This window comes from Rattus norvegicus, chromosome 19 (assembly GCF_036323735.1).
Source record: "Rattus norvegicus strain BN/NHsdMcwi chromosome 19, GRCr8, whole genome shotgun sequence".
NCBI classification, from domain to species: domain Eukaryota; kingdom Metazoa; phylum Chordata; class Mammalia; order Rodentia; family Muridae; genus Rattus; species Rattus norvegicus.
Window position 1 is genome coordinate 20,672,617 of NC_086037.1, and position 26,515 is coordinate 20,699,131.

Genomic DNA, 26,515 nt, shown 5'->3' on the forward strand with positions numbered 1-26,515 from the left:
AAATACGGTAGTGATGTGATAGTGTTGGGTGAATCTAGTTACAACTAGTTTCTATTGTGACACAGATGACACTTTTTGTGTCATGGTCAGCTTATAATGAATGACTAGACGTAAGCATGAGAGTAACCAAATACTACATTGCTTCTCTACCTGCTGAGCTTTTAAAAGCCCTGGGGTGACAGCAAGCTTTTGTGGACATTCTGGATTATTCTTTCTGTACTTTAACTCTCTGACTCACCTCCACTCTCAGCAAGTTAGATCAATTCCACAAATTGGAAATCAGTCACCTGGAAAAAATACATTCTCAATACGATCCCAGTTTGGTCATGGAAATAGGGTAGCTTGAACTGTCCCACCTAGGTTCTGGGTCTGCACAGGCCTGCTCTCCAACAGAAACCTGTGTTCACAGCTGCAGGCTACATTCACTATGGATGCCCTTGAGGTTCCTCCCTAAACTGCTTAGATAAAGATAAGTTTCTTGCTAACAATCAAAAGAATTCATTATGCCAAGCTGGCCTACAAGAAGCTAGTTTCTATTCTGTATTTTATCAGACGTGTATAATACATACGGTCATTATTGATATTAGGTGAAAGATCTGCTCTAAAATGGACACTAAGTGATGCTGGAGGATGATCCTGACCCACCATGAGCAGTGGGGACACCAGAGCCCTGTAGGGATGCCTGGCAACCTAACACGTTGAGCACGCACGGCTCAGTAAGTTCCCTGTGAACACACATATCCTGAGATCTCTCTATTTAATTGGAGATGATCCTGTCCACCTAATACTGCACCTCATGTGGAATAACAAAAGCCACCTTCAGGAGCTGTGGTGATGACTCACAGGGTAGAGCATCTGCTGCTCTCTCAGAAGAACCACATGGACCCTAACAATAGGGTAAAGTGTGTCAGTGATTACATCATAAAGTGTGTGTCCGAGGAACAGCCACATTCTCCACACAAAAGACACTGTCACACTGAGTACCCCTTGGTGACTTTGAATTCACTTATTAGCCCAGGCTCCATGGAACATGCAGAGATCCATCTCCACCTGTCAGTTCTAAGTCCACAGGAGGGGACAGAACCCTTGAGTAAGAATGATAGTCTTAAGAGTCAAGAGATAGAATTCAATTTTTATTCATAACAAATACATTTTTACAACAAAACAGGATTAAAATGAATAAAAATATTTAAAAATATTTGAAAGTAAAAATAGTAACAAGAACATATAAATATGAAACAACGAAGAGAAAACTTCAATTAAAATCATAACAAAAATATTTCTAAAAGCATATTCTTAACGAACATTTAGAAGCACAGACGTATTGCTGTTTCTCCTCTAGCACACATAATGAAAGGCGGTCCCCCAAGTTGTCTCTCAAGTGCTGTTTTCTGAGAAGAAAGTAAGACTTCAATCAGTCAGGCTGGCTTAGTGGTATATAAATTTAGGGTCTCTAAGAAATGACAAATTAACTCATCCAAAAAATGTTGTTACCATTCAGGATGTTGGTCATCAGGGACTCCTGAGAAAGCAACTTATTCTTCAGGAAGCTCTCTTACTGCTGTGTGTCCAATTCCAGTTCTCTTGCACTTTCTGAGACCTGGGAGAGGAAGGCAGTTTTTCAGACACTGATATGGTGGGGAAATGCAAGCCAGCTGTCAGAATGCTGCCTTCTACCACCTCAGTTCTATTGGACAGTCGACATGGACATTTTAAGTGATATCATTGTTGCTATCTCTGTGGGCAGGGCAAAATCTCCAAGAGCCTCACAGTAATGTGGGCTGACAATATGGGACCCAGACTTATACCAGTGCAAACCAAGAACAGGGCAATGGCAAGAGACCTCATCAGGTTGCAGGAAGAAAGGATGTCCATATGTCACCAAGGATAAACCAATGACAAGTACTAATTTGACATTTGCACTTGGTTCTTATCCCAAAGGTGCTTCCTACACAAGAGGTCACATGACCACAGAGTGTCATTTGTCAAAGAACCAAGAAATTGTTCAAAACTCTACATAGGATCAAATGTATCACATGGATATGCAATAATATGATATGTTATTCATCTGTCACCATTTCTAGACTGCAGCTTCAAAAAGAGCAGCAAAATATGCTTGCACAATAATTCAGTTTCTGAAAAGTGGTTACATTCCCAGAATACTTGTGCATAGGCAGAGCAATGAACAATTCCATTACATGAGGTGGTTGGCTGGTTGTGAGTGTAAATTAGAAAGGCGGTAAGAGAAGCAAAGATGTATCAAATTGGCAAATTTTATCAGATATTGTTAAGCTAACAGTCCCTACCTGATAATGCTGGTTCTGGCCGTTGATGGTCTTTATCTTTTTTGTTGAAGTCAACCAAATATTTCTGGTTCAGTGCACAATCAAGATGTACTCCCTTGCTCCCCTGCTTCGGTGGGACCAACTTCTTCCTACATGTGTTCTCCATCAGGAGCTGGCTGAGCAGGTTTCTGGAAATACAGTCTGCATAGTAAGATCATGCTGGCCCTTTCTCCCATTCCTACTCCCAAGGCCCACTAACTCTACCAGGTCCCACATACCCATGAAGACTTAATAAAATGCATCTTGATACATATAAGGCTGCTGCACAAACCATAAAGAGTTAATTCGGGGAAGAATAAATTGTTTGCTTGGCCTGACACCAATTAGTGTCCACACCTCTAAGAAAGAACATGGATCTACAACTATCCATGAAAGCCCAATGCATGGGGGCAACATCAATTAGTACTGGCCAAAACCCTCAAAAGAGGTCAGTAGAACCAAGAGAAGGTCATGCTAACCATGTGGTCCACGCACTGAGTTTTGTAAAACCTGGTGTGACACCATAGGTCCAGGGCAGCCTAATAAACTTCTGCTGACTTCAATCAGTACTGTTCTCTCTAGAGCCTTTTGAAGATGCCTAGACAATCCTGGGATGAGTAACAGTCTTTTATGGAACTGAAAACTGAGTCCTAATGACCCTGGAACACTGATGGGTAAATAGCACAAGAGATAGAACCAGAGCTGAAGACCGTCCAATCCAGAACAAAGAAAGTCAGAAATGGCCATTCCACAAGTGATAGCCTTTCTGACCAGGACTTACCTAGAGAAGGTAATCTCCTTCTTCAGCTTATGGTTGTTCTCATGGACCTCAGTGTTCTCCATCTCTAAGTTGTGCAGAATTGACATGACCGCCTCCTCCATTCTCTCCAGGTCTTCATAATATGGATTTGGCCTGAAGTGTGGCCTGGCCCCAAATGATAGAATACAATGAACATCGGCATTTAGGAATATATGAACTCAGGGTGGGTCCTATATTACCCCAGGCTGCTGCCTGGATCTTCCAGCACTCAGTCCCCTGCCTAGCAAGTACAGAGACTCACCATAAACTCACTGCAATTACAATCTTGCAAAGCCACCAGCTGTCAAGGGCTTTGCAAATGCACACTGGGCACTCACTCTCCCTGAATTTATCCCTGAATTCTTCATTCAGACCACAAGTTCTGCTTTTAAATAAATGGAAGCAGATGAGTCCATTTTCAATCTCACTCCTCAGGAAGGGTCAGGTTCTGAATCTCCACTATACGGGAGGTGAGGTTTAGCACAGGGTGGTTAGGGAGGCACAGCTTTCTAGAACCCAAAACCTTAATAGGATAAGAAGGTGACCTTGCAGACCCAGGAATGAAACAAGAGCATTTGGAGCGATTCATACCTGATCTTCATGGATCTCTCTGTCAGAAACCTCAGGCGATCTCTCAGGTCATTTCTCTCCTCGGTAATGAGCTGCAGCTCTTTAATCAGCCTCTCCTTTTCCTTCATGGCCTGATTCTTGCTTAGTTCAGTGCCAGGGGATGATGTTTCTCTCCCAGCGTCTGTAGGTAGAAGAACACAAGTGAACCTGCATGGGGAGAATGCATAGAGTGTTCATAGACCTCAGTGAGGCCTAAACAGGAGAACAAGCCAGGAACCCAGTGTCACTGCTAGGCGATTGGTCTATGCTTAAGAGACCTCCTCAGGGTATCTCAGTTCTCCCACTACTCTATAGAGACCATGAGACGTAAGCAGCCAGGTGTTCCCTATGCTGGACATCACGTGCTTACATGTACCCCGGAGATGGCTTCTCCAGGATTATTATCAGCTGAACAGGGTACAGGTTGGTTTCAGGACCCTCACTCCTGTGGCTTCAGAACTCAGATGATAAATTCACCATCCACAAAACTTGAGTGATTGGAGACACTCAGATGTCCTACCCTGATACTCTAAGCCAACAACTTTGGATTTAAAACGCATTTCCAGGGAGGATATGTTCACCAGACTTATCAGTTTCCCTATGTGAAATACCAAATGCCCCAGAAGTGCGAATAGGTTACAGGCTGAATCTTGGTCTACACGTTCCAAATAGTTTTGGTATTGTAGAAAAAATTTTGTAACATACAACCTCTAATATATAAAGCAAACGATGACCCTGACATTTAGAAGAAATCAGAGAAGGTCTAAGAACATAAGGTTATTGCCTGGAGCACAATCTCTCCCTGTTACTACTGTCAGATACCCACTGTATTTAAAGAAGCAATGATAGTGAAATACATTGCTGCCCTGTCTAAACTCAGAAAAGGTGGACCCTCCATGACTACGGATAGTGTTATTATATCAATGTAACAGAACAAATGAACTGAAAAGTAAAGACCAGAAGTTCACAGGATAATAGCATTGGCCTTACCATATCCTCCCATTGGGGATGGGGAAACTAAAGTTCTGAAATCCTTGACTGTAAGGAATTGTAATATTCATGGAAATTCAATTCCTTTTCAGATGCTCCAGTTGTTGTGGCCCATTGCTAGAAAGGTCAGCTTAAGCCTGCAGCCCCCCTGGTAGGGAGCTCACAATACACTGCCCAGAACTTACTCCACATTCCCCAGAAGTGCTGTCTTTGTCCATCATTACTTAGAGACGAAAGGCCAGACTCCTTCACTCTAGTCTCTCCAGAATCGACATTCCCCCCCCGAAAACGCTTGGGAAGACGGGAAAACATATCTTAGCTTGTAACCGCCAGACTCAGACTGAGAGAAACTAGGGCACTGGTTGTCACTACAACACTGGTGACATCACAGAGGATGCCAGAACTCTCTAGGAGACAATAGAATGTCCAAGAAGGGACAGCAGATGTCATGGGGAGCAGACTTTGCCTCCTGCTAATGTTCTCCCTGTACTGAGCATAAGCAGAGGTGCCCTTTCCAGGAGACTTTCCTGGGGCAGAGCCACTGAGCACCTCCTGCTTCCAAAGCCAAATTTTCCTCAAGGCTTGATTATAAAAAACCTTAGTAATTACTATGCATCCAAATGAATGTTTCCTGTCAAATCTTGCCCAAAAAAATGTCTCACTAACTCAAATTGTCCACATTCACCAATGTTAGCCATTAAAACTTCCTGAGATTTCACACCAGCTTGAATATGCAGTCAAAAGTTCTCCTGTCTCATTATGTACAGGTGCTTTATATCACATCAAGAAATAGTCTGCATGGTAGGTTACAACATGGGTGTGTGTTAGGGGAACACTCATGAAGTCATGTGCTTAGCAATTGACAATTGCCAATAAATTCCTAGGAGAAAGAGTTGAAGTCTTTATGGTGCTAGGAAAAGTGTGGAGACCAGTTGGCAGAGGAAAATGCAATATTGGAGCCACCAGTGAACGGAACCTCATGCTGCTCGTGGGGTTCTCCTCTCTGCACCAACGTCGCCAAAGGAGCACTGCTCACAGGCCTGAGTAAGATGTACCATGAGCTTCTATCAGAAAAATAAAAGAGTCAAGAGACATAGGGGGTGCACATAAACAACTAAAATGAGGCTATAAACATCATTAAGTGGATAGAGCAAGGTCCCAGCACCTGTACACTGGGAAATGGCCACCCCACCAAACACAGAAGCATCTATCATAGTAAAGAATGAATACTTTATAGAATGCACACACTAACAGTGATTGATCACATCCATAGTTCAAATTTTGGGAGAAAATTCATGGCCCCAACTCTCTTTCTCTCAACTTATATAGCAAAAAATAAGAAAGAAAGAGAAAAGAAAAAATCAAAACAAAAAGCTCAAGCTTCTCTCTCATATGAAGATTGCAGGAAGTGTTATCTGGTGGTCAGTTCTGATTGGGCCATTTTAGATAGAACAGTGCACAGAGACCCTTAATGTGATGGGCCCTATATAAAGCTTTTTGCAATATTGGAATTTTAACAAACCTCATCCAGAACATACAGAAGAGGCAAGGATGTGATCACCATGCCCTTGTTCTCTATCAGGTTATTTTTCTGCGTCCTTGATTGTCGGGCATATAACAGCAACAATCTGAAATAGCTGGTAGACATGGAAAATCGTGGCTAAAACTATAGTTGTGGGTTGCACACCTCAACTGTCACAGGCTAATGCTGTCCTCACAGTCCTTGGAGGCCACTCTTGTAAGCCTATGTATTGGAAAGTGGAAGGAGGTTTATCTGAGCTCAAAGAGAACCTGGCCAACCAGGTAGAGGGCAACATGCGATACTTGAGACCCTGTCTAAAACCAGCGCAGAAACCCACTCTTCATTCAAAGCATCATCTATGAATTCTCAATTATCTACCATTCTCTCCCTACCAGTCGTTCAGTTTGGAATGGTAGAAAAAAATGGAACTGATCTTTCTATTGTAAGGACCATGATCTCTCTTTCCTTAGGTCCACATTAAGAGTATATATAAATGGATATCACCATCTGAACATCTTAGTATTATCTACTCTGTATATCTAGCATAATACTGTGCCTATGACAGTCTCAAGCTTCCTTGAGCATTGTTGCCCCAGCAAGAAGTATGAAGAACTGTGGCCAGTCCCCAGGGATCCTTTCAAGGGTTAAAAAGAAAGCCATCAGAGATACTCCACTTTTTGTCCTTAGATTAAATCAAGCTGACACAATGTGAACCTGGTGGGCTATTTAACCATGCATCTTTCTTCCAACCCCCCCCCCATTCTGAGTTCAGTCCATGGCAGAATTCATTCCCCAGCATCGTAGATATTTCTTTGTATATTTCCACAAGAGCCAGGTTTCTTTCTCTTTTAAATAGAATTAATTGTAGTCAATCAACTGCTGCCCTATGTAAGAAATGATTAGTATGTATTGTAACTTACCACACTGTATTTGTGTATCCAAGTACGTTAGTGGAAATCCAGCATTACTGAGGAATTGGAAACCAGCGCTGTGGCCATGCCTTTCTGTGCCTACTCCTGGCTCACAGGCAGCAGGGGGGCAGACCTTGAGTTCCTCTTCAGGGACCAAGTGATGTTGAATGGGCACTGAGCAGGCAGAGAAACACAGCTGAGACAGCTCCTTTCAGTTATCAAACACATCATCTCCTTCCCTGCTGAGGTCTTGCCCCCACACCTACCTTAACAGCAGCAAATTTGTTACACAGCAGCCAGCTCTTTCCTATTGTGCTGTAATACGCCTCCACATCATGGATGCTGAAAACAAGCTAACACAAAACAAAAAAATCTGACACTGAACTGTGTGGTGCTGGTCACATACCCTGTTATGTTCTGTATATTATGAGGTTTGTTAATCTTAACAAGTTCCCCAACTATAAGCTTCCCATAGGACCCATCAGATTCAAGGAAAATAGGAACAATTATGTGTAAAATGTCCTGAGTCAGGGCCCATAGACATCAACATTTACAGCCCTTGTGCGTGAGCCCATGTAGATCTTGCAATGAGGTGGGCCATAGCAATGTCCAGTACACAGTTGTGAGCTATTGCTCTGGTTGAACTGTATTGGTGTGTGCATTCAATAAACTACACCTATTTAAATGAATTCAGTGTTCCTGTGGTTTGAGTCCAGACCTCTTGACACCAAATCTTCCCTTCAGCAGCGTTTAGGAGAAGAAGCTAAGGTCAGGAGAGGTAACATCTTGCCATAAGTTATGTGACAAGAGGGATGGTGAATGATCCCTTGTGATAAGAATCAGGGTTTCTTCTGTGGTACTTAGGTCTATACTGGCCCTGTGCAACAGCTTCAAGAACCCATTTCTGATTTCCCTTGGGATTCCCGTGATGATGCACTCAGACAGGATTAGAAAGAACCAAAATGGTAGTCAAAGTACTTGATTTAAAAAATGTAGGGAACACTGCAAACTCATGTTTCAGGATATTTGATTACATTGTAAGCCCCAAGATTTGTTATTTACTTAAAAGAAAATATATGTCTTGCGGTGTAGGTCAGCACTAACACAGACATTTAACTCTAGAACTTGTTGGTTTTTATTAACAGAGAAACTGCATAGAATTGCTATAGGGACCTGTGTCTTAGGTCTGTTTCCCTAGTATATCCTCTACATCTCCCATGATGGTGATCCTGTTTCTGGCTAAATGTATGTCTGTTTACTGGGGAATTGAGCTTAGTGACATGCAAATATTATTTAAACCTATATATTAAATTTTGTCATTTTGTTAATTTTTGTGGTTTTTATTGGCTTCTTTTGATTGACTGTCGTAGTTTTATTAAATTATTTCCTGTTTTCTCTAGTATTTTATCCTTCCCTTCAAACTAAAGTATTCCTTTTAGGATCCTCTACAGAGCTGTCTTACCGGTTATACATATTGTGTTAAATTTATTTTTAGTGTGCATTAGTCAGCACAGTAGCTGGGCAGCTGCCTGCCCTCCATGGTATCAGATCTACTTTCCAAACAATAACGCTCAACTCTTACTGACTGTGTAGCATCTTGGCTGCTCTTTGTTCCCCTTGGACAGCCCTCAGGACCAGGCTCTCCTCTCCCTTAACCATGGCTGCTGTCCTCTTCCTCTCTCCTCTCCATCACACATTCTTCCTTTATTCTTTGGCAGCTTCTTCTTCCTTCTTCCCTCCTCATGATCCTCTCTAGCAAAGCCCTCAAAGCTCACCTCCCCCATCTCTCTGCAGTGCAGCTGTTGGCTGTTGGCTTCTTTATAATCACAGTTAACTGGGAGCAGGGTCAGCTTTTGGGGATTTGCCAGTCTTGAGTTCCACAAATTAGCATTAACACAAGAAGAATTAGGCCAATCCACTACAGGGATTTCTTTTGTTTTATTTTGGTGTAATTATTCTTTTACCTTTTTGCTTTTTATTTTATTTGTGGCTATATTTTATTAATTGGTTATTTTATTTATTTATATTTCCAATGTTGTCCCAGTTTCCAGACTCCCCTCATCAAATCTTACATCCCATTTCTGCTCAGCTTTGCCTATATGACAGTGTTCCCCCACCCACACATACCCATTCCCACCTCACACCTCTAGGATCTCCTTTTGGTGGGGCAACAGGCCTCAGGGTAGTCAATGGCCTCCCACCACATGGATGCCAGTTAAGTCACTCCTCTTCTACACAGTGACCTAGAACCATAGACCCATCCTTGTATATCCTTTGGCTGGCAGTTTGGTCCCTAGGAGCTGGGGGATTGGTGACAGAGGGTCTGGTTAGATATTAAAGACCAATGATTGCTGCTTTCTCTTCTTTTTCTAGTTATTGGTGAAATTATGTTTGTGTGCTTCTCTTTTTTGAAATTATTGAGAGATGATTAGTTTCTTGGTTTTTCTTGGGTACAGTTTATTTCATTGTCTTGAAGTTTACCTCCTATTATCCTCTGTTGTACTCTCTTAAAGAAAAATATTGTTTAAATTTGGTTTTGTTGTGAAATATCTTGGTTTCTCCATTTATGGTGATTGCGAATTATGCTGGTTATAGTAGCCTTGGTCTGCATTACATCTGCCCAATTTTTTCTGGCTTTTGGAGTCTCTGTTGAGAAGTCTGGTGTAATTCAGATAGGTCTGAATTCATTTGTTGCTGGATATTTATACTTTACCCATTTAATATTCTTTCTTTTATCTGTGCATTTACTGTTTTAATTATTATGTGAATGGAGGAAATTTTTCTGGTTAAATTAATTTTGTGTTCTCTAGGCTTGTTGTACCTTTATGGCCTTTTATTTCTTTACCTTATGGAAGTTTTCTGCTATGATTTGTTGAAGATGTTTACTGGACCTATGAACTGGAAATCTCAATTCTCTTCTATATCTCTTATCCTTAGGTTAGGACTTTTAATTGTGTCTTGAAATTCATGTATGTTTGGATTCAATAAACCATACATGTTTATCTGAGATGGGTGTTTTGTGTTTTGTGGGGTGACCTCCTTTACCCCAACTCTTCCATTTAGAAGCACGTTCGATAATGAGACATGGTCAGCAGTGGTGACCTCTTGCCATAAACTATATGAAAATAGGGAGGTGACTTTATGTGTGTCAAGTATCAGTAGTCTCCTGGGTGGTTTTGGTCCCCGGTTGGCTGTATGCAACAGTTTCAAAAGCCCAGGATTGATGTTCTTTGGGATTCCCATGGTGATGCACACAGACATGACAGAAAAAGACCAGAATACACAGGATAGTACTTGACTTATGTAATAGAGAGAACATTATTAAGTTATGTTACAAAATATTTGATCACACTATGATCTCCCTGAATGTATTATTTAATGAAAAACTATTGTGTGATATAGCATCGCCAGGGCACAGACATTTAATGCAAGAGCTCTTTGTTTACTGTGAACATGGACTTTATTACTGTTTAGCTCACCTACCTCACACCTTTACTGCAAAGCTAAAGGGCACTTAGGTCTAGAGCAGATCAAGGCACAACTTGATAGGAAATTAAGATAACTAGGGCAATGGAAAGTCTTTGAGTTGAAGGATTTTTAAGAAAGTGTGCAGAGAGAGCTACAGTGCTCTTCTTCTGGGGGAACAGTGAATTAGGAAGGACAGTTGGGAGCTTCACTTAAATACAGCATCTGACTCCTGAGACTTTATTGGTAAATTAATGTCTGGAATTTTGTGTTGTAAAACAATGCATTGCCTTTGCAGCTGTTGGCAAGGGCCATCGACAGAGAGATCACACCAGCTGGGGACAATCTGAAAAGAAATCAGGTTTTCTTAAGTCACCTGAGAAGTCCTCAAGGAGAAAGGAATGAATGGGTAGCACCATAATAGAAGGCTTTAGGATCTCAGATAGTTCTACTCTAGATGCCTTGAAAATAGAAGCAGAAAATGAAAAACTAAATGACTTCACAGGAATTAGCTCAATTCTGATTATGATTATTTCATATTGGTATTTTATACTTGATTCATTTTTTAAAAGTTTTAAAATAAGAGTCTTCGGTTTTAATTTGAGGCTGTCTTAGAATCATGAAATGCTTACACTCTGGGCAACTAAACTCCAGGAAATCTTCTCCAGTCATACAGCTGGGTCATATGTGAGGCAACAACTGTTTAAAAGGGAGAGCTGGTTGCTTTCTCCTGGAAGAAGCACTTGGGGGTTGACTGTCACTTCTGAGCCTTCTGTTCTGAGTCACTTCGCAGAAGGGGCACTTTGCTCTAACTCCTCCATGGGACCCATCCAGCACTGGGGCTGGAGGCTCCTATGGTGTTGCAGCTCTGAGCTGGGAGGGGTAGCTCTCACCCTGACTTGAAGAAGCCTGTTTTCACAGCTGATCTAGATCTGAGGAACAGGTGCTTTTAAAGAAGCATGTGAAAGTATCTCCTGCAGGAGAGCTCACTATGCAGGAAAGTCACACAGGACAGGGAAAAGTGGCTTCCCAACTTCCACGGGGCGAGCGAACCAGGGAGGGCACAGGATGGTTGAGGAGTTTATGAAAGGCCTGCATCTCCCTGAAAGTCTTCCAGCAACCCTACATCCCACCACTATCCCAGGCTCACAGGTGAGGATCAGCCAAGCCTGCCACCTACAGGGTCCCTGCAAAGTAAACCTGGAGTGGTGAACTGGGGAAAACACTTCAGGGGAGGGGGAGACACCAGTCCCCAGGGCCAAGCCTGGCATCTGTTCATTTGGCTCTGGCTTCTAGGTGTTGCCTAGTGCAGGGCTTGGTGAGCCCAGATCTCAAAAGTCTTTGGCCAAAGAAGTGAGAGCCCACAGGGCAATGCAAACCACGGCAGGGCAGGGCAGAGCAAAGCCCCACTCCAGCAGACAGTGTATAAGCTATGGGCTCCCAGGACTGGCAGGAGCAGGGCTAACCCTTGCTCTTTGGGCGGGGTGGGGCGGGGCGGGGCGGGGCAGGGCAGGGAAGGGCAGGGCAGGGCAGGGCAGGGCAGGGCAGGGTGTTCCGCACTCCAGCAGACAGTGTATAAGCTATGGGCATGCGGGACTGGCTCATTATAAGGCAGGGGAGTAACACACTCCTTCTAAACAAAGAATGACTGTACTAATAATCTAACCTTAATATTTTGAATTTCTTGTCCCATATAAAGAACTGCCTCTTCTAGAGCATTCGCCCTGTCTTCAAACCCTCCATGTATCTTTCCTTGAATCCATAAAGCAATACTAACATTCTTAGATAACTTAGATGAACAGTGTGGACCTCTCTAACCAAAGAAGTAGTAGATAAGGCAAAAGGAGACATTACACCAATCAGAGCAGTAAGACCCAGAATTAAGGCAACCACAAAACGCCTGCCTCTACGAAGTACAGAGGAGGCATGATGAATGGCCTCTATGCCAGGATCAAAAAACCATGTCCCATTAACATAGACAGGCAAAAGTACATAAGGAGGTTGTCGTACTATGACAAAAACATTTTTCCTTGTAACAGTAAGACAATTAGATAATTGACAATTTATGCAAGTAACATGATAAACACCATGACCATCCTGACAAGGGAAAAATCGCCATGCTCTTCAGAGGAAAGAAAGGAGAAAGGAGCAGCCACACAGGCTAAAACGGAAGCAGAAACTCTCTTAACCTCAGAACGAGGTCTAATAAGGGTTACTTTATGAGGAGCAGCCCAAAGACGCTATAGATCAGGCTGAACAGGAAGCAAGTGGGAATTAAAAATTGGGGGAAAGGTAGGGGAAGCCCATCCAGGGGCAAACCAGGCATTAGCAGGGGAGGTCGGTAAGGAAGCATCCCCTTTGGTAAACCTATACTGTTTCAATTGCATAGATAATCATGTTCTGGACTACTAACAGACCAATCTAAAAGTTTAAAAGTTTGAGCTGTAGGGCTAAAGGGAGTAAAGTACGCAGCTTTGGAGAGAAAACCGCAAGACCACCATTTAGGGTAGCCATTAATAGCAATATTCTCCCAAACAGAGATCAGCTCCTCGCCATTCTGACAAGCAAACAAAAGGGAAGGCAAAGGACCTGAAGAAGATGGAGGAGAATAATGAAAGCCTCCTTTAAAAGGTAAAAATAATTTTAGAAACTGAATGTCTCGCTGACTGGTGGAATCGTCACTACAAGCATATATTCGAGGAGTTGGAGACTCTGAAATTAACTCTCTCTCCTCTAAAGAGAAACACCCTTTAATGTCATTTTTAACAGTAAAGCATGTGGGAAGGGAGTCAGCGATTCCAGAATAGTTGTAGCAAGTCAAAGTTCGTTCTTTGAAATAAGAACTACTTTCTCCTCACCTTGACAAGGCCAAATTCCCAAGGGGCCACATGAAACAAGGAAGGATCAGGTAAATAAGCCCAGTAGGAGTCTTGGGCAGCAGCATAGAGAAAAATAATTACCTGGGTGAAGAGAAGTGAAAGCATAGCAGGAGAAGATTGGAGGGAGTAACTGGGAGGCGGAGAGGAAGCACGCTATCTCTTGCAGCAGAGACCAATTCTTGAAGCTGATCCCAAGTTGGCAACAGCGTGGTAGATGAGCGACCATGCAGCTGAAGCCTGGTGAAAGCAGAAGTGAGGCGCTGCTCAGAGCTGTCTGGCGTCATCAGGAATGAGGCACGCTCCGCTCTCATCTTTCGCTGTCGGTTGTTGAGGGGAGACTTTCTGCTTTTCTGCCCTGGGATTGTATGATCTGATGAGGCGGTCCGGAATCCAGACTGGTGACTCGGCATCCTGTGGAAAGACACATGCATGCCCCCTTGCGGAGGAGAGAAGAACATCTGGTCCCTTAAACGTAGATGAAACAGCTTTCTGCAAATCTAACGGATGGTGATGTTCCCTAGGATCGCAATGGTGCTGTTGCAGATCTACCTTGAGAATCCTTTTTTCCCTTTTCTTCTTTTTCTTCCATCTAAATTAAACTGGGTATTTCTCATTTACATTTCAAAGGTTATTCCCATTCTCATTTCCAGGCCAACATTCCCCTAACCCCTGCCCCTACCCTTCTATATGGGTGTTCCCCTCCCCATCCTCCTCCCATTACCGCCCTCCCCCGATGAATCCAGTTCACTGGAGCTCCAACCTTGACAGGACCAAGGGCTTCCCTCCCACTGGTGCTCTTACTAGGCTATTCATTGCTACCTATGCGGTTGGAGTCCAGGGTCAGTCCATGTATAGTCTTTGGGTAGTGGCTTAGTCCCTGGAAGCTCTGGTTGGTTGACATTGTTGTTCATATGGGGTCTCAAGCCCCTCCAGCTCTTTCCGTCCTTTCTCTGATTCTTTCAAACGGGGTCCCATTCTCAGGTCAGTGGTTTGCTGCTGGCATTCGCCTGTGTATTTGCTGTATTCTGGCTGTGTCTCTCAGGAGAGATGTACATCTGGTTATTCAAATAATTACTTACAAAAAGAGCATGATAATAAGTGAGTGGGGGAGACATATTTTAATTCTCCTCCCTGTACCTTAGCCATTTGTGTCTTTAATATTTGGTTAGATCTCTCAATAATTGCCTGCCCTTGAGGATCATATGGAATGCCTGTAGTGTGTCTAATAACAAATTTAATACAAAAGTTTGCAAAGGCTTTAGATTGATAAGCAGGACCATTATCAGTTTTCAGATGCAGCAGGATGGCAAGAAATGCAAAAGAAGCAAACAAATGCTGCTGTACATCCTTGAATGCTTCTCCCGTCCTGGCTGTGGCCAAAATAACTCCAGAAAGGTATCAACAGTAACTTGAACAAAGGAAAAATTTCCAAAACATGAAACATGAATTACATCCATCTGCCGTAGGATTCCAGGCTTGAGTCCTTGAGGGTTAACTCCAGGCAGAGAGGCTGGAAGTGTTGTAGGACAAGCAGAACAATGTTTTACAATCTGACGAGCTGCCTCTCTAGTCAGAGAAAATTGATATCTCAGTGCCAGCATTTTGGTGGTGAATACCATGGGAGGCGATTGCTCTACTAACATCATCTAAAAGCGAACCCTGAGTCAATAAATTTGCATATGAGTTTCCTGTGACTAAAGGTCCAGGAAGACTATTGTGAGCCCGAGTATGTCCCACAAAATAAGGAATCAAATGTTGACGCACCAATTGTTATAATTTTTGTAATAAGGTATTAATTGTTGTTTTGTCTGTGTTGATCACAGCTATCTCAATAACAGGGAAGAGTCTATACACATTTTGAGAGTCAGGATAGAGGTTAAAATGAATCGAGGAATAATGAGAAAAAACTTCAATAACTGCATATAACTCTGTCTTTTGAGCTGAGGTAAAGGAGGTCCTGGTGTCAGTTTCAGAAACAATAACAAATGGCTTTTCCATTTGAAGAACCATTGGTAAAGAATATTTTTCCTTGATCTAACGGCTCCATAGAGAAGGCAGAAGGAAATATAACTTGTTGTCAATTCAGAAAATGTAACAGAGGATTTTTTGGAAGATGATATAACACTTGCCCCTTAAAGGAGACAAAAGCTAATGCAAAGGAACCAGAAAAATTTAGCAACCACTCAACCTGAGTGTTGGTGCAGGGTATTCTAATCAATTCAAAATCTTTACCCAATATCCCCTAATCCTTCTCTACCCTCCATAATGAGCTGAGCTACTAAATCATAATAAGGAATCAAAACGTGGGGAGGGAGCAGGCAAATGGATCCATTCTAAAGGTCCTTGTTCTTGCCAGATAACCCCAGTGGGTGTTAGGGAAGTATGCAGGATAACACATTCACAGGCCTCATATAAATCAATTCTGACAGTGAGTTGTGCCTGGATGGTCTCCTCAAACACCTGCACAGCCTTTTGTCCCTCTTGAGTTAACACTCAGAGAGATTTGGGACAATGACCTCTCTTTAAAATATCAAAAAGTGGCTTTAATTGGCCAATGGAAAATTTTATGTAAGGTCTAATCCAGTTGATTTCTCCTAGCAGTTTTTGGAAATCATTTAAGGTTTTCAACTTATCCATCCTAAATCTTAAGACTGCATGTGAAATAGGATCAGAATAAAGAATTCTCCCCAAATAATTGTATGGGGGATCCTTTTGAAAATTTTCAGGAGCCACTATTAACCCATACTTACGCACACTTTGTATAAGGTTATCCAAAGCTTGATTCAGCAAAGTCAGGGAAGAATGAGCAATCAAAATAGCATCCATAGAATGAAAAATCAACAACTCAGGAAACTGTTGACGAGTGGGAGACAAAGCCATATCCACAAATGTTTGACACAAAGTGGGACTATTTTTCATTCCCTGTGGGAGCACTTTCCATTGAAACCTCTGGTAAGGCCTTTGTAAATTTGTTGAGGGTAACTAAAGGCAAAGGCTTCCTGTCATCTGGATGCAAAGGGATAGTAAAGAAACATCTTGCAATCTATAACACACGCAGAGCATCCTTCGGGAATCTCTGTGGGAGAGGGCAGTCCTGGTTGCAGAGCCCCTCAGCCTCCCTGGTTGCATTCTCCTTCCTTACATCTTGTAACAATCTCCATTTGCCAGATTTTTTCTTAATCACAAAGATAGGTGTATTCCAAGGCCTGGTGGAGGGTTAAATATGACCGTTATCCAGTTGTTCTTGTACAAGCTGAGTAGCTGCCTGGATCTTTTCTTGACAAAGGGACCACAGATCCACCTAGACACTTTGATCAGTGGCCCAGACTGTCTTATCCCCAGTTAAGTCAATTACCCCAGAGATACTTTTCCACCTAAAAGAAGTCTAACCTCATCCTCATAATTAGCTTTAAATAAGAGAAATTGTCCCTCTGTGAGACAGGACCTGGCCAGGATAAATCAGTCTGCAGGAGTGAGCCAAATGCCTACCAGATTTTCCACAAGGGAGAGGACATAAGGTGAAGTAGGGCCATATTTAGAAGTATTTTCTTTTCATTTCTTAACAAGTTTAAAGGAGATGAGTTCCCATTTCTGGATCTCCATGCTTACTGTTAGAAATAGCATCAAATGTTCTCCTTGTTCCCTGGCCTTCTACACTGCTTGCAGAATACGGGACTGAGGGGGGCTTCTTTTCTTACTCCTTTTCTTAGGCGTAAGAGGGCCCAGTCAGGATTATGATATTTAGCTGCCTCATCCTCTCTCAGATTCATCTCCAGGATCTAAAGGCTCTCCCTCCTCGTCCTCCTCAGGGTCTGAGGAAGTCTCTACTAAATCTACAATACACTGTGAAGGCGGTGGTTTTGATGACTTAGCAGTTTGTTTCTTATCGGTTTGTTTGGACAGTAGAGGCACTCCTTCCTTCACAGTACTGTTTGTACTACAAACAGACCCTGCTGATGAGCTGGGCAGGTCTGTTATCTCAGCCTGGGAAAGTGCCTGTTTCACCACAAACCAGAACATAAGCGCTTTCTCTGGAACCTGTCCTTCGTCTTCCTCATCCTTATGTTCCAGAATCCAGGTTTTTATATCCTTTCCTATGCTTTCCCATGCTGCTTCATCCAAGGTCCCTTTATCAGGTAACCAAAAGCTCACAGAACAAATGAAGAGGAGACAATCAGAGAGCTACGGTTTTTCAAAGTGAATTCTCTTTTTAAGCAATACCTTATAAAGAATCTTTTCATACATAGATCTCTCACTGGATTCCGTTTGCCCATAATAAAACTATAAAACTATCACATTATCACTTCATACCTATTCTTTCTCAGCACTCCTCTTTGGCCGAGGGGACTGTGGCTCCCACATATGGTCCTTTCCAGATCGAAAACCTCAGGAAAGGGGTTTGGGGCTTACACAATTCTTCCAATTCTGAGTCCCACGAGTTGGGCGCAACTTACTGCCGGGGTCTAGCCTTGACACAGGATCCGGGTTCTCAACTGAAGGCAGGGATATCTGGAAGGTGCTTAATAAATATACAGACTACTCTTTGGGTACAAACTGACAGGCAATTTCAAGGCTTGAACTCTCTCTCTCTCTCTCTCTCTCTCTCTCTCTCTCTCTCAGCTTGGGGCTGCACAGACTGCATTCTCTTGTGCACTCTGCTTTTTCTATTGTGGTTTTCTTTTCTCGAACTCCCACACTCATGTACACCTTTGTTTTATTACCCTTTCATTCTCACACACACTCTTCATACACACCTCACACATATCTCACACACCACACGCACTCTCCTTTCACTCACACACACAGTCTTCATACACACCTCACACATATCTCACACACACCACATGCACTCTCCTTTCACTCATACACAGTCTTCATACACACCTCACATTCTCTCTTCACTCACTCTTCACATTCTCTCTCCTCATGCTCTCCAGCCTTTCTCTTGCTTCAGTCTTTTATTAATAATCCAAAAGTAGGTAGAAAAAGACATTGTATAATCATTGCCAAATCAAATTCAAAAGAATAACCACATCCCACAAAGAACTAAGAATTACAATTGTTGCCCAAAGTTTCAAGCTTCCCCTATTCCCAGGCCTGTGGCCAAAATAATAATAATTGTAAACTTATTATTATTTAAACTTTAACTTTTAACTTATTATACTTCAGAGCTCAAAGCTCCGAGGTCAGCTACTTGCATTTTCCTGGGAAGCTCTAATGACAAATGACATAAGCAAAGATGCCAGGCGGTGACCAGAAAGTATCAAGTTAACCCTTAACTCAATGGTTCCGTTAGCTTTCTGTTCCTTGCACACAATGACTCTCGTGACAGTCCCAGTATTTTGACTAGTATATAATTTTATATATTCTATACTTTCTTATCCAGAAACCACTCTCAAATGTTATATAAAACTTAATTCCTAATGCAATAACTTTTTCCTTTCTTAGGGTCCTATTGCTGGCTCTAATTCATTTTCTAATAATTACTTTAAAGTTTCTTTGCAAGTCAAGCATTAATCTGGAATCTATTGTGCAGTTATTACATTGTTTCCAAAACAAGAACACATAGCATGCACCTGGGACATCGGGGCTGTGCTGTGCTGTGCTCCTATGTCTCAATTTCCAATTGTTTAAGAATCATAACATCAAGCAACATCTAGTTTCACAGAATTCACCAGAGCAGAAGGAGAAGGAAGTAGGAAAGTCAGATATAATAGAATAATTGTGCACACCAAGGCCATCTGAAAGGCAGCCACACAGAAATGAAATCTATACAGCCGTTGTCCAGGGCTAAGGTTAGGAGAATGGGAACAACCAGTCTTTACAAAGAGCTGCTGTGGGCTACTGAGATGTCTCCATCCTGGCCTGCTGCTGGGAGTCCCTGACATCTATGTTGTCCCCAACAATTATTGACCCTATGCACCACATATTGAGTAATATACAGAAAAATTGCCGCAGAAAATTGACAACATTCACAATGGAATACAGAAGTCATCCTAATGGAGAACCATGTGCTTCAGCTTTTTTTGAAATACAGCATCGATATTAACCCCAGAGATACTGACCTTCAAAGTCTTGTTGGGAAAAAGGTTTTGACAGATGCTCTTGTCCTTGACCAGAAGTATGCTGTGTTTTTATTGATGTAGATTAGACTTAGTTTTATCATTTATGTCAATGGGTCTTTTTTTCTACAGTCTGTCTGTGGCCTGTCCTGGGTGAATTTCCCTCATAGTCCAAAGGAAGGAATCCCATTCCCCGTTGTATATTATTGTTAGGGACCACGTGGTTCCTCTGAGAGAACAGCTGATGCTCTACCCTGTGAGTAGTCACCACAGCTCCTACAGGTGGCTTTTGTTATTCCACATGAGGTGCTGTGTTAGGTGGACAGGATCACCTCCAATTAAATAGAGAGATCTCAGGAGATGTGTGTTCACAGGGAACTTACTGAGCTGTGCGTGCTCAATGTGTTAGGTTGCCAGGCATCCCTACAGGGCTCTGGTGTCTCCACTGCTCATTGTGGGTCAGGATCATCCTCCAGCATCTTACTTATTTTTATAAGTCTTTCTAGTTTTCTTCTAAGGCTTTCATCTTATCAATACACTTTCCCAATGAGACTTCATAACTAGCCATTATGGTTAACAAGAATAAAGAGGGTCATTAAGTGGCTGCTAGCTGTGTTTGTGGGAAAGCTCCTGACAGAGAGTGCAAGCCTGCCAGGTGGTGTCGCTCATGGCAGGAGGGACTAGCAGAACTGCTGTGGCCTGGGTGCCCATGGGCTAGGGGCTGGAGCCAGGCTGCCTGGTGCCCCTCTGTGGCCACTTGACCTGGGTCCCAACATGTGTCCATGGAGGTCTTAGGCCAGTTGTGCTTGCTCTACTTGTCCAGTGGCCTTGTGGCAAGGCTGAGCACAGCCTTCAACCTGGATACCCGTGAGGAAAATGATATCCGGAAATCAGGAGATCCCTGGAGTCTCTTTGGCTTCTTGCTAGCCAAGCACTGGCAGTTGCAGCTGGAGGACAAGCAGCTGTGAGTTCCCCAACTTTTCCCATCCCACCTTGGTTACTTGCCCCACCAGAGAGAACAAGGGCACTCTCTACCACAGCACTTCTTCATGCCCATAGCCTATCAGCCTGCTGGCAGGGGCTTGAATTTGTTCTGCCTGACTCTGCCTGACCCTGACCCTGACCCTGACCTGTCCCCAGCCCTGGCCCCGGCCCCTGACCCTGACCCTGACCCTGACATCTCCTACTTCTTCAGCCCAAGACATTTGAGATCTGGAGTAGCCATTCCCTGCACCTGCCCTGCCATTGGAGTCTAAAGGCAGTGAGGACAGGCCCAGCTGACACTTGTGTCTCCCCATCCCCAGATGTGTTTTGCACAGTTCTATACTCACTGCTTAGTTTGAGGGACCCCAGCAGGTGGCAGGCTTTGCTGACCCTCAGGTGTGCACCTGGGGCAGTGGGGGGACTTATGATTGAGGGAGGACATTCAGAGAGATGCAGGCCTTTCTCAAACTCTCTGATCATCCATCCAATACCCTCCCTGGTTCTTGCCCAGTAGAAGTTGGGAAGCCACTTTTCCCTGTCCTGTGTGACTTTCCCTGCATAGTGAGCTCTCCTGCAGGAGATGCTTTCACATGCTTCTTTAAAAGCACCTGTTCCTCAGATCTAGATCAGCTGTGAAAACAGGCTTCTCCATGTCAATGTGCTAGCTCCTCCTCCCAGCTCAGAGCTGCAACACCAGAGGATCCTCTGGCCCCAGTGCTGTGTGAGTCCCATGGAGAAGTCAGAGCAAAGTGCCCCTTCTGAGAAGTGACTTAGAACAGAAGGTTCAGAAGTGACAGTCAACCCCCAAGTGCTTCTTCCAGGAGAAAGCAACCAGCTCTCCCTTTGAAACAGTGTAGGCTCCCACATGACCCAGTTCTGTGACTGGGGAAGATTTTCTGGAGCTTAATTGTCCAGAGTGGGGCTACATCCTTGATCCATGTTCATTTCCACAACAAAAGGTCTTCCTCCACAACCCAGGCCTTGAGGTGAACCCAGGTCTTTCCAGGACCAACAGACCTGAGAGAACCGAGGGCAGTCCAGGGGAGAGAAGAGACCAGAATGATTTTAAACTGGAGAAAACTCCCATACTAGCCATTTAACAACTTTTGTCCAGACCATGGACTGCAGAATCTTAAGGTAACACTTTTCTGATAACAGCTGATAAGTGAAGCTGAAGTCTAACCTGGGTGGGATCATCCCAGGCAGGGAGGGGATCTGACTCTGTAGGTCTGGCGAGCTTCTGTGTTCTCGTGAAAATAATTGTTGGTCAGATGTAAATCTGAAGTGAGAGTTGGTTTTTGTCAACTCAAACGGATGACATTTCAAGTCTCACACACTATGTGAGACACATATTTACACTCCAGGATTTGAACTTACTACTGTAGAAGTGACTGTGCCAACAGAGGGAAAGCATTCTTGCCCTTAGCATTCTGTCTGTATCAGACACTACAGGGACTGGCTGCCTGGACAGACACGTCCAAGGAGATAGACATTGTAATGGAGGAAAACTGAGGTAAGAAATATCCTGGGGGGCTGGAGAGATGGCTCAGCCGTTAAAGGCTAGGCTCACAACCAAAAATATAAGAAATATCCTGGGGCTAGTGATTTGTGGTGGTGCCTTTAGCCAGGAATATCTGTTGTCATTAAGGCAAGCAGCCTTGAGCCTGCTAAAACTTGTCACTACCACAGGGCATCTCTGCTCTTATAACTGCTCCAGGTCCTTCTGAGACGAAGGCCTCTCTTTAAAAAAGAAAAAGAAAAAGTTTATTGAGTAATGTTGCTCAACCTGTGTGTTGTGACCCCTTCTAGGAGAGTGTATGTCAGATACATTGCATATCAGATACTTAGCATGCTATGACATAAAAGAGTAGCAATATTAGTTATGAAGTACCAATGAAATAATTTTGTGATGGGGGTCACCACAGCATGAAGATCTGTATTAAAGGGTTACATCATTAGGAGGGATTTGAACCACTGCCATAGAAGCTGACAGATGGGAACAGACTCCTCAGATGAGTAGAGACCCATGCAAGTGATACTGTGTCCCACCCTAGAACCCAGAGATAGAATCTATCCCAGGAGTCTGTGGGTCACCTTGTCTTAAATTCTCCCAGGGTCAAGAATAGCATTGATCATCTCAGCAGAGTCAGCTTGCACAGCCACATCAGGCCCATGGCTTCCCTTTACAGAGAAGGATGTGGGTCTGAGTGACAGTCAGTGAGACTGAGGGGACCCTGATACTCATTTGCTTTGAGCTGTGGTTTCTTCACCTGTAAAATGGGGGTGTTTCTGCTGAATTGGTTTGTTGTGGAGATTAACAGAACATACAACCTGCTCAGTGTCTGCCTGGCATGGACCCTGCTGGTTAAATGGAAGCTGTCGATGGTGATGCATTTAAAAGTAGAATCTCTAGCCCGATAGTGTTAGATGCCAGGCGCCATACAGGTGTAAGCATTTTGTGATTCTAAGACAGCCTCACATTAAAACAGAAGACTCTTTTTTAATTTTTTTTAAAAAAAGAATCAAGTATAAATTACCAACATGAAATGATCATAGTGAGAATTGAGCTAATTCCTGTGAAGTCATTTAGTTTTTCATTCTCTGCTTCTATTTTCAAGGCATCTAGAGTAGCTCAGTATGAGATCCTAAGGCCTTCTATTATGGTGCTGCCCATTCATTCCTCTCTCCTTGAGGACTTCTCAGGTGACTTAAGAAAACCTGATTTCCTTTCAGATTGTCCCCAGCTGCTGTGATCTCTCTGTCCATGGCCCTTGCCAAAAGCTGCAGAGCCAATGTGTTGTTTTACAACACAAAATTCCAGACATTAATTTTTACCAATGAAGTTTCAGGAGCCAGATACAGAAGTCAACTCCCAACTGTCCTTCCTAATTCACTGACCTCCCAGAAGAGCATTCTTCTTCCCTCTGCACACTTTCTAAAAATCCTTCAACTCAAAGATTTTCCATTGGTTTAGTCATCTTCATTTCCTTTCAAGTTGTGCCTTGACCATCTCTGAACCTAAGTGCAGTTTTAGCTTTGCAATAAAGGTGTGTGGTAGGCTAGCCTTACCAAAGTAAAGTCCATGTTTACATCAAACAACCAACCCTTGTGTTAAATGCCTGTGCCATGGCGATGCTATACCACACAATAGTTTATCAGTAAATAATACATTCTTGGAGATCACAGTGTGATCAAATATTTTGTAACATAATTAGTAATTTTCGGTCTATTATATAAATTAAGTTCTTTGACGAGGATTCTGTTGATATTTGTCATATCTGAGTGCATCATCATAGGAAACCCAAGGAACATCAAACCTGGGCTTTTGAAACGGTTGCACATGGCCAACTGGGAACCAAAACCACCCAGGAGACTACTGATACTTAACACACATAAATTAACCTACCTATTTTCATATAGTTTATGTCAATAAGTCACCATTCCTGACCATGTCTCATTATCCAACGTTCTACTAAATGGAAGAATTGGCATCAAGGAGGTCACCAACAAAGCACAAAACACCCATCTCAGATAAACATGTATGGTTTATTGAATCCAAAACATCCATGAATTTCAGGACACAATTAAAAGTCCAAATCTAAGGATAATAAATATAGAACCGAATTAAGATTTCCAGTTCATAGGTCCAGTAAACATCTTCAACAAATCATAGCAGAAAACTTCCATAAGGTAAGGAAGAAAATGCCATAACTGTACAAGAGGCCTACAGAAGGCTAAATGAATTGTACCAGAAAAAACTCTGCCATTCACATAATAATTAAAACAGTAAATACACAGATCAAAGAAAGAACTTTAAAAGGGGTAAGGTATAAATAACCAGTAATAAATAATTCAGACCTATCTGAATTACACCAGACTTCTCAACAGAGACTCCAAAAGCCAGAAAAATTTGGGCAGATGGAATGCAGACCCAGGCTCCTATACCCAGCATAATTCTCAGTCACCATAAATGGAGAAACCAAGATATTTCACAACAAAACCAAATTTAAACAACATTTTTCTTTAAGAGAGCACAACAGAGGAAAATACGAGGAAAACCCCAAGAAAATGAGCTAAACTATACACAAGAAAAACCAAGAAATTAATCAACTCAATAATTTCAAAAAAGGGAAGCGAACAAACATGATTTCACCTATAACCAGAAAAAGAGGAGAAAGCAGCAACCATTTGTCTTTAATATCTAACCAGATCCTCTGTCACCAGACCCACAGCTCCTAGGGACCAAACTGCCAGCCAAAGTATATGCAAGGATGGCTCTATGGTTCTAGGTAACTGTGTAGAAGAGGACTGACTTAAGTGGCTTCATGTGGTGGGAGGCCATTGACTACCATGAGGCCTGTTGCCCACCGAAAGGAGGTCCTAGAGGTGTGAGGTGGGAATGGATATGTGTGGGTGGGGGAGCACTGTCACATAGGCAAAGCTGAGCAGAAATGGGATGTAAGATATGATGAGGGGAGTGTGGAAAGTGGGACAACGTTTGAAATATACATAAATAAAATAACAAATGATTAAAAAATAGCCGAAAATAAAATAAAGTAAAGGGTAAAAGAAAAATTAAAACAAAACAAAGCAAAAGAAATCGATGTGGTGGATTGGCCTAATTCTGCTTGTATTTTATGCTAATTTGTAGAACTCAAGACCGGTTAACCCCAAATAACTGACCCTGCTCCCAGTTAACTGTGATTATAAAGAAGCCAACAGCCAACAGCTGCACCCCAGAGAGATGGGGGAGGTGAGCTTTGAGGGCTTTGCTAGAGAGGATCATGAGGAGGGAAGAAGGAGGAAGAAGCTGCCAGAGAATAAAGGAAGAACATGTGTGATGGAGAGGAGAGAGGAAGAGGACAGCAGCCATGGTTAAGGGAGAGGAGAGCCTGGTCCTGAGGGCTGTACAAGTGGAACAAAGAGAAGCCAAGATGCTACACAGTCAGTAAGAGCAGCTCTCAGGCGAGCAGAGATCAGCAGAGACCCCAGACCAACAAGCTAGGCAAGCATAACTCCATCCAAACTCCCTCTCAATATCCCGTGTCCTCCATGGGTCTGGCCTCAGCCTGTGTCGTGCGTCAGCACATGTGTCTGTCTCAGCTGACATCACTCTGCCCATCAGCCCGAGGCCAAGGAAACAGCGAGAAACCACAGCAGCCCACCAGAAGGGTTTTTGCTGTAGTTCTATGAAGTCCCAACAAATGCAGCTCAACTACAGAATGCAAGGCAGACCAATGCATGTGTGTCCTTAGTGCAGAACCCTTCATCACGTGTCTTTTCACATGTGTGCTTTAGCAGAACATCCTTTTACCTGTGTCTGCCTCAGTGAAACATTCCTTCACACATCTGCCTTAGCCTATCACCTGTGTCCACTTCAGGGAACCACTCCTGAAGGTGCAAATTTCTCAAGATTAGCAAACGGCATACAGAACATTCAGAACAAAACAAGGTGTGTGGTCAGCATGTCAATGAGCCAACTCCCTTCTCCTCCTCAGTGACGGCAGGCGTGTTACAGCAACAATATGAAATGGCTGGCAGACATGGAACAAAATGGCAAAGGTATTCTGGGTGATGTCAGACCGTACCAGCCAGCAGCTCAACTGAATTTTTATGTTTTGATGTTACAAGTGAATATACTTGACCTTCAAATGCTGAGAGAGGCCATTGTAATATGAACTATATAAACTAGGCCAAGACCGCCTCTAGGGCAAAGGCCCTCAGCCTGGGGGTCGTGACCCACACAGGGTCTCCTATCAGATAGTTTACACTACAATAAAGATTCATTACAGTAGCAAATTTACAGTTGTGAAGTAGCGACAAAATAATTTTGTAGTTGGGATCCCCACAGCATGAGGAACTGTTATAAAGGGTTGAGGCCATAGGAAGGTTGAGAAACACTGCTCTAGGAAATTATGTTTTCTTTCTCTTTCATATTATTCAGACAGAATCTCAAACTGTAGCTGAGAT

The 26,515-nt window shown here is 43.0% G+C and overlaps 1 protein-coding gene across 2 annotated transcripts; it reads right to left on the minus strand.

Moving 5' to 3' along the window:
• Positions 1 to 1,164: 1,164 nt before the first annotated feature.
• Positions 1,165 to 5,350, minus strand: LOC134483224 (uncharacterized). Of its 2 annotated transcripts, XM_063278504.1 has the most exons (6): positions 4,908 to 5,345; positions 3,715 to 3,874; positions 3,106 to 3,249; positions 2,307 to 2,473; positions 1,495 to 1,600; positions 1,165 to 1,391 (listed from the first exon to the last, which is right to left on the minus strand). In XM_063278504.1, the coding sequence occupies exons 1-5, from the start codon at positions 5,032 to 5,034 to the stop codon at positions 1,536 to 1,538; spliced, it is 663 nt and encodes a 220-aa protein (XP_063134574.1). In that variant the 5' UTR covers positions 5,035 to 5,345; the 3' UTR covers positions 1,165 to 1,391; positions 1,495 to 1,535. The 2 variants fall into 2 exon arrangements, with proteins under 2 accessions (XP_063134574.1, XP_063134575.1); XM_063278505.1 differs by lacking the exon at positions 1,165 to 1,391 and having other exon boundaries at positions 1,490 to 1,600; positions 4,908 to 5,350.
• Between the last annotated feature and the right edge of the window lie 21,165 nt (positions 5,351 to 26,515).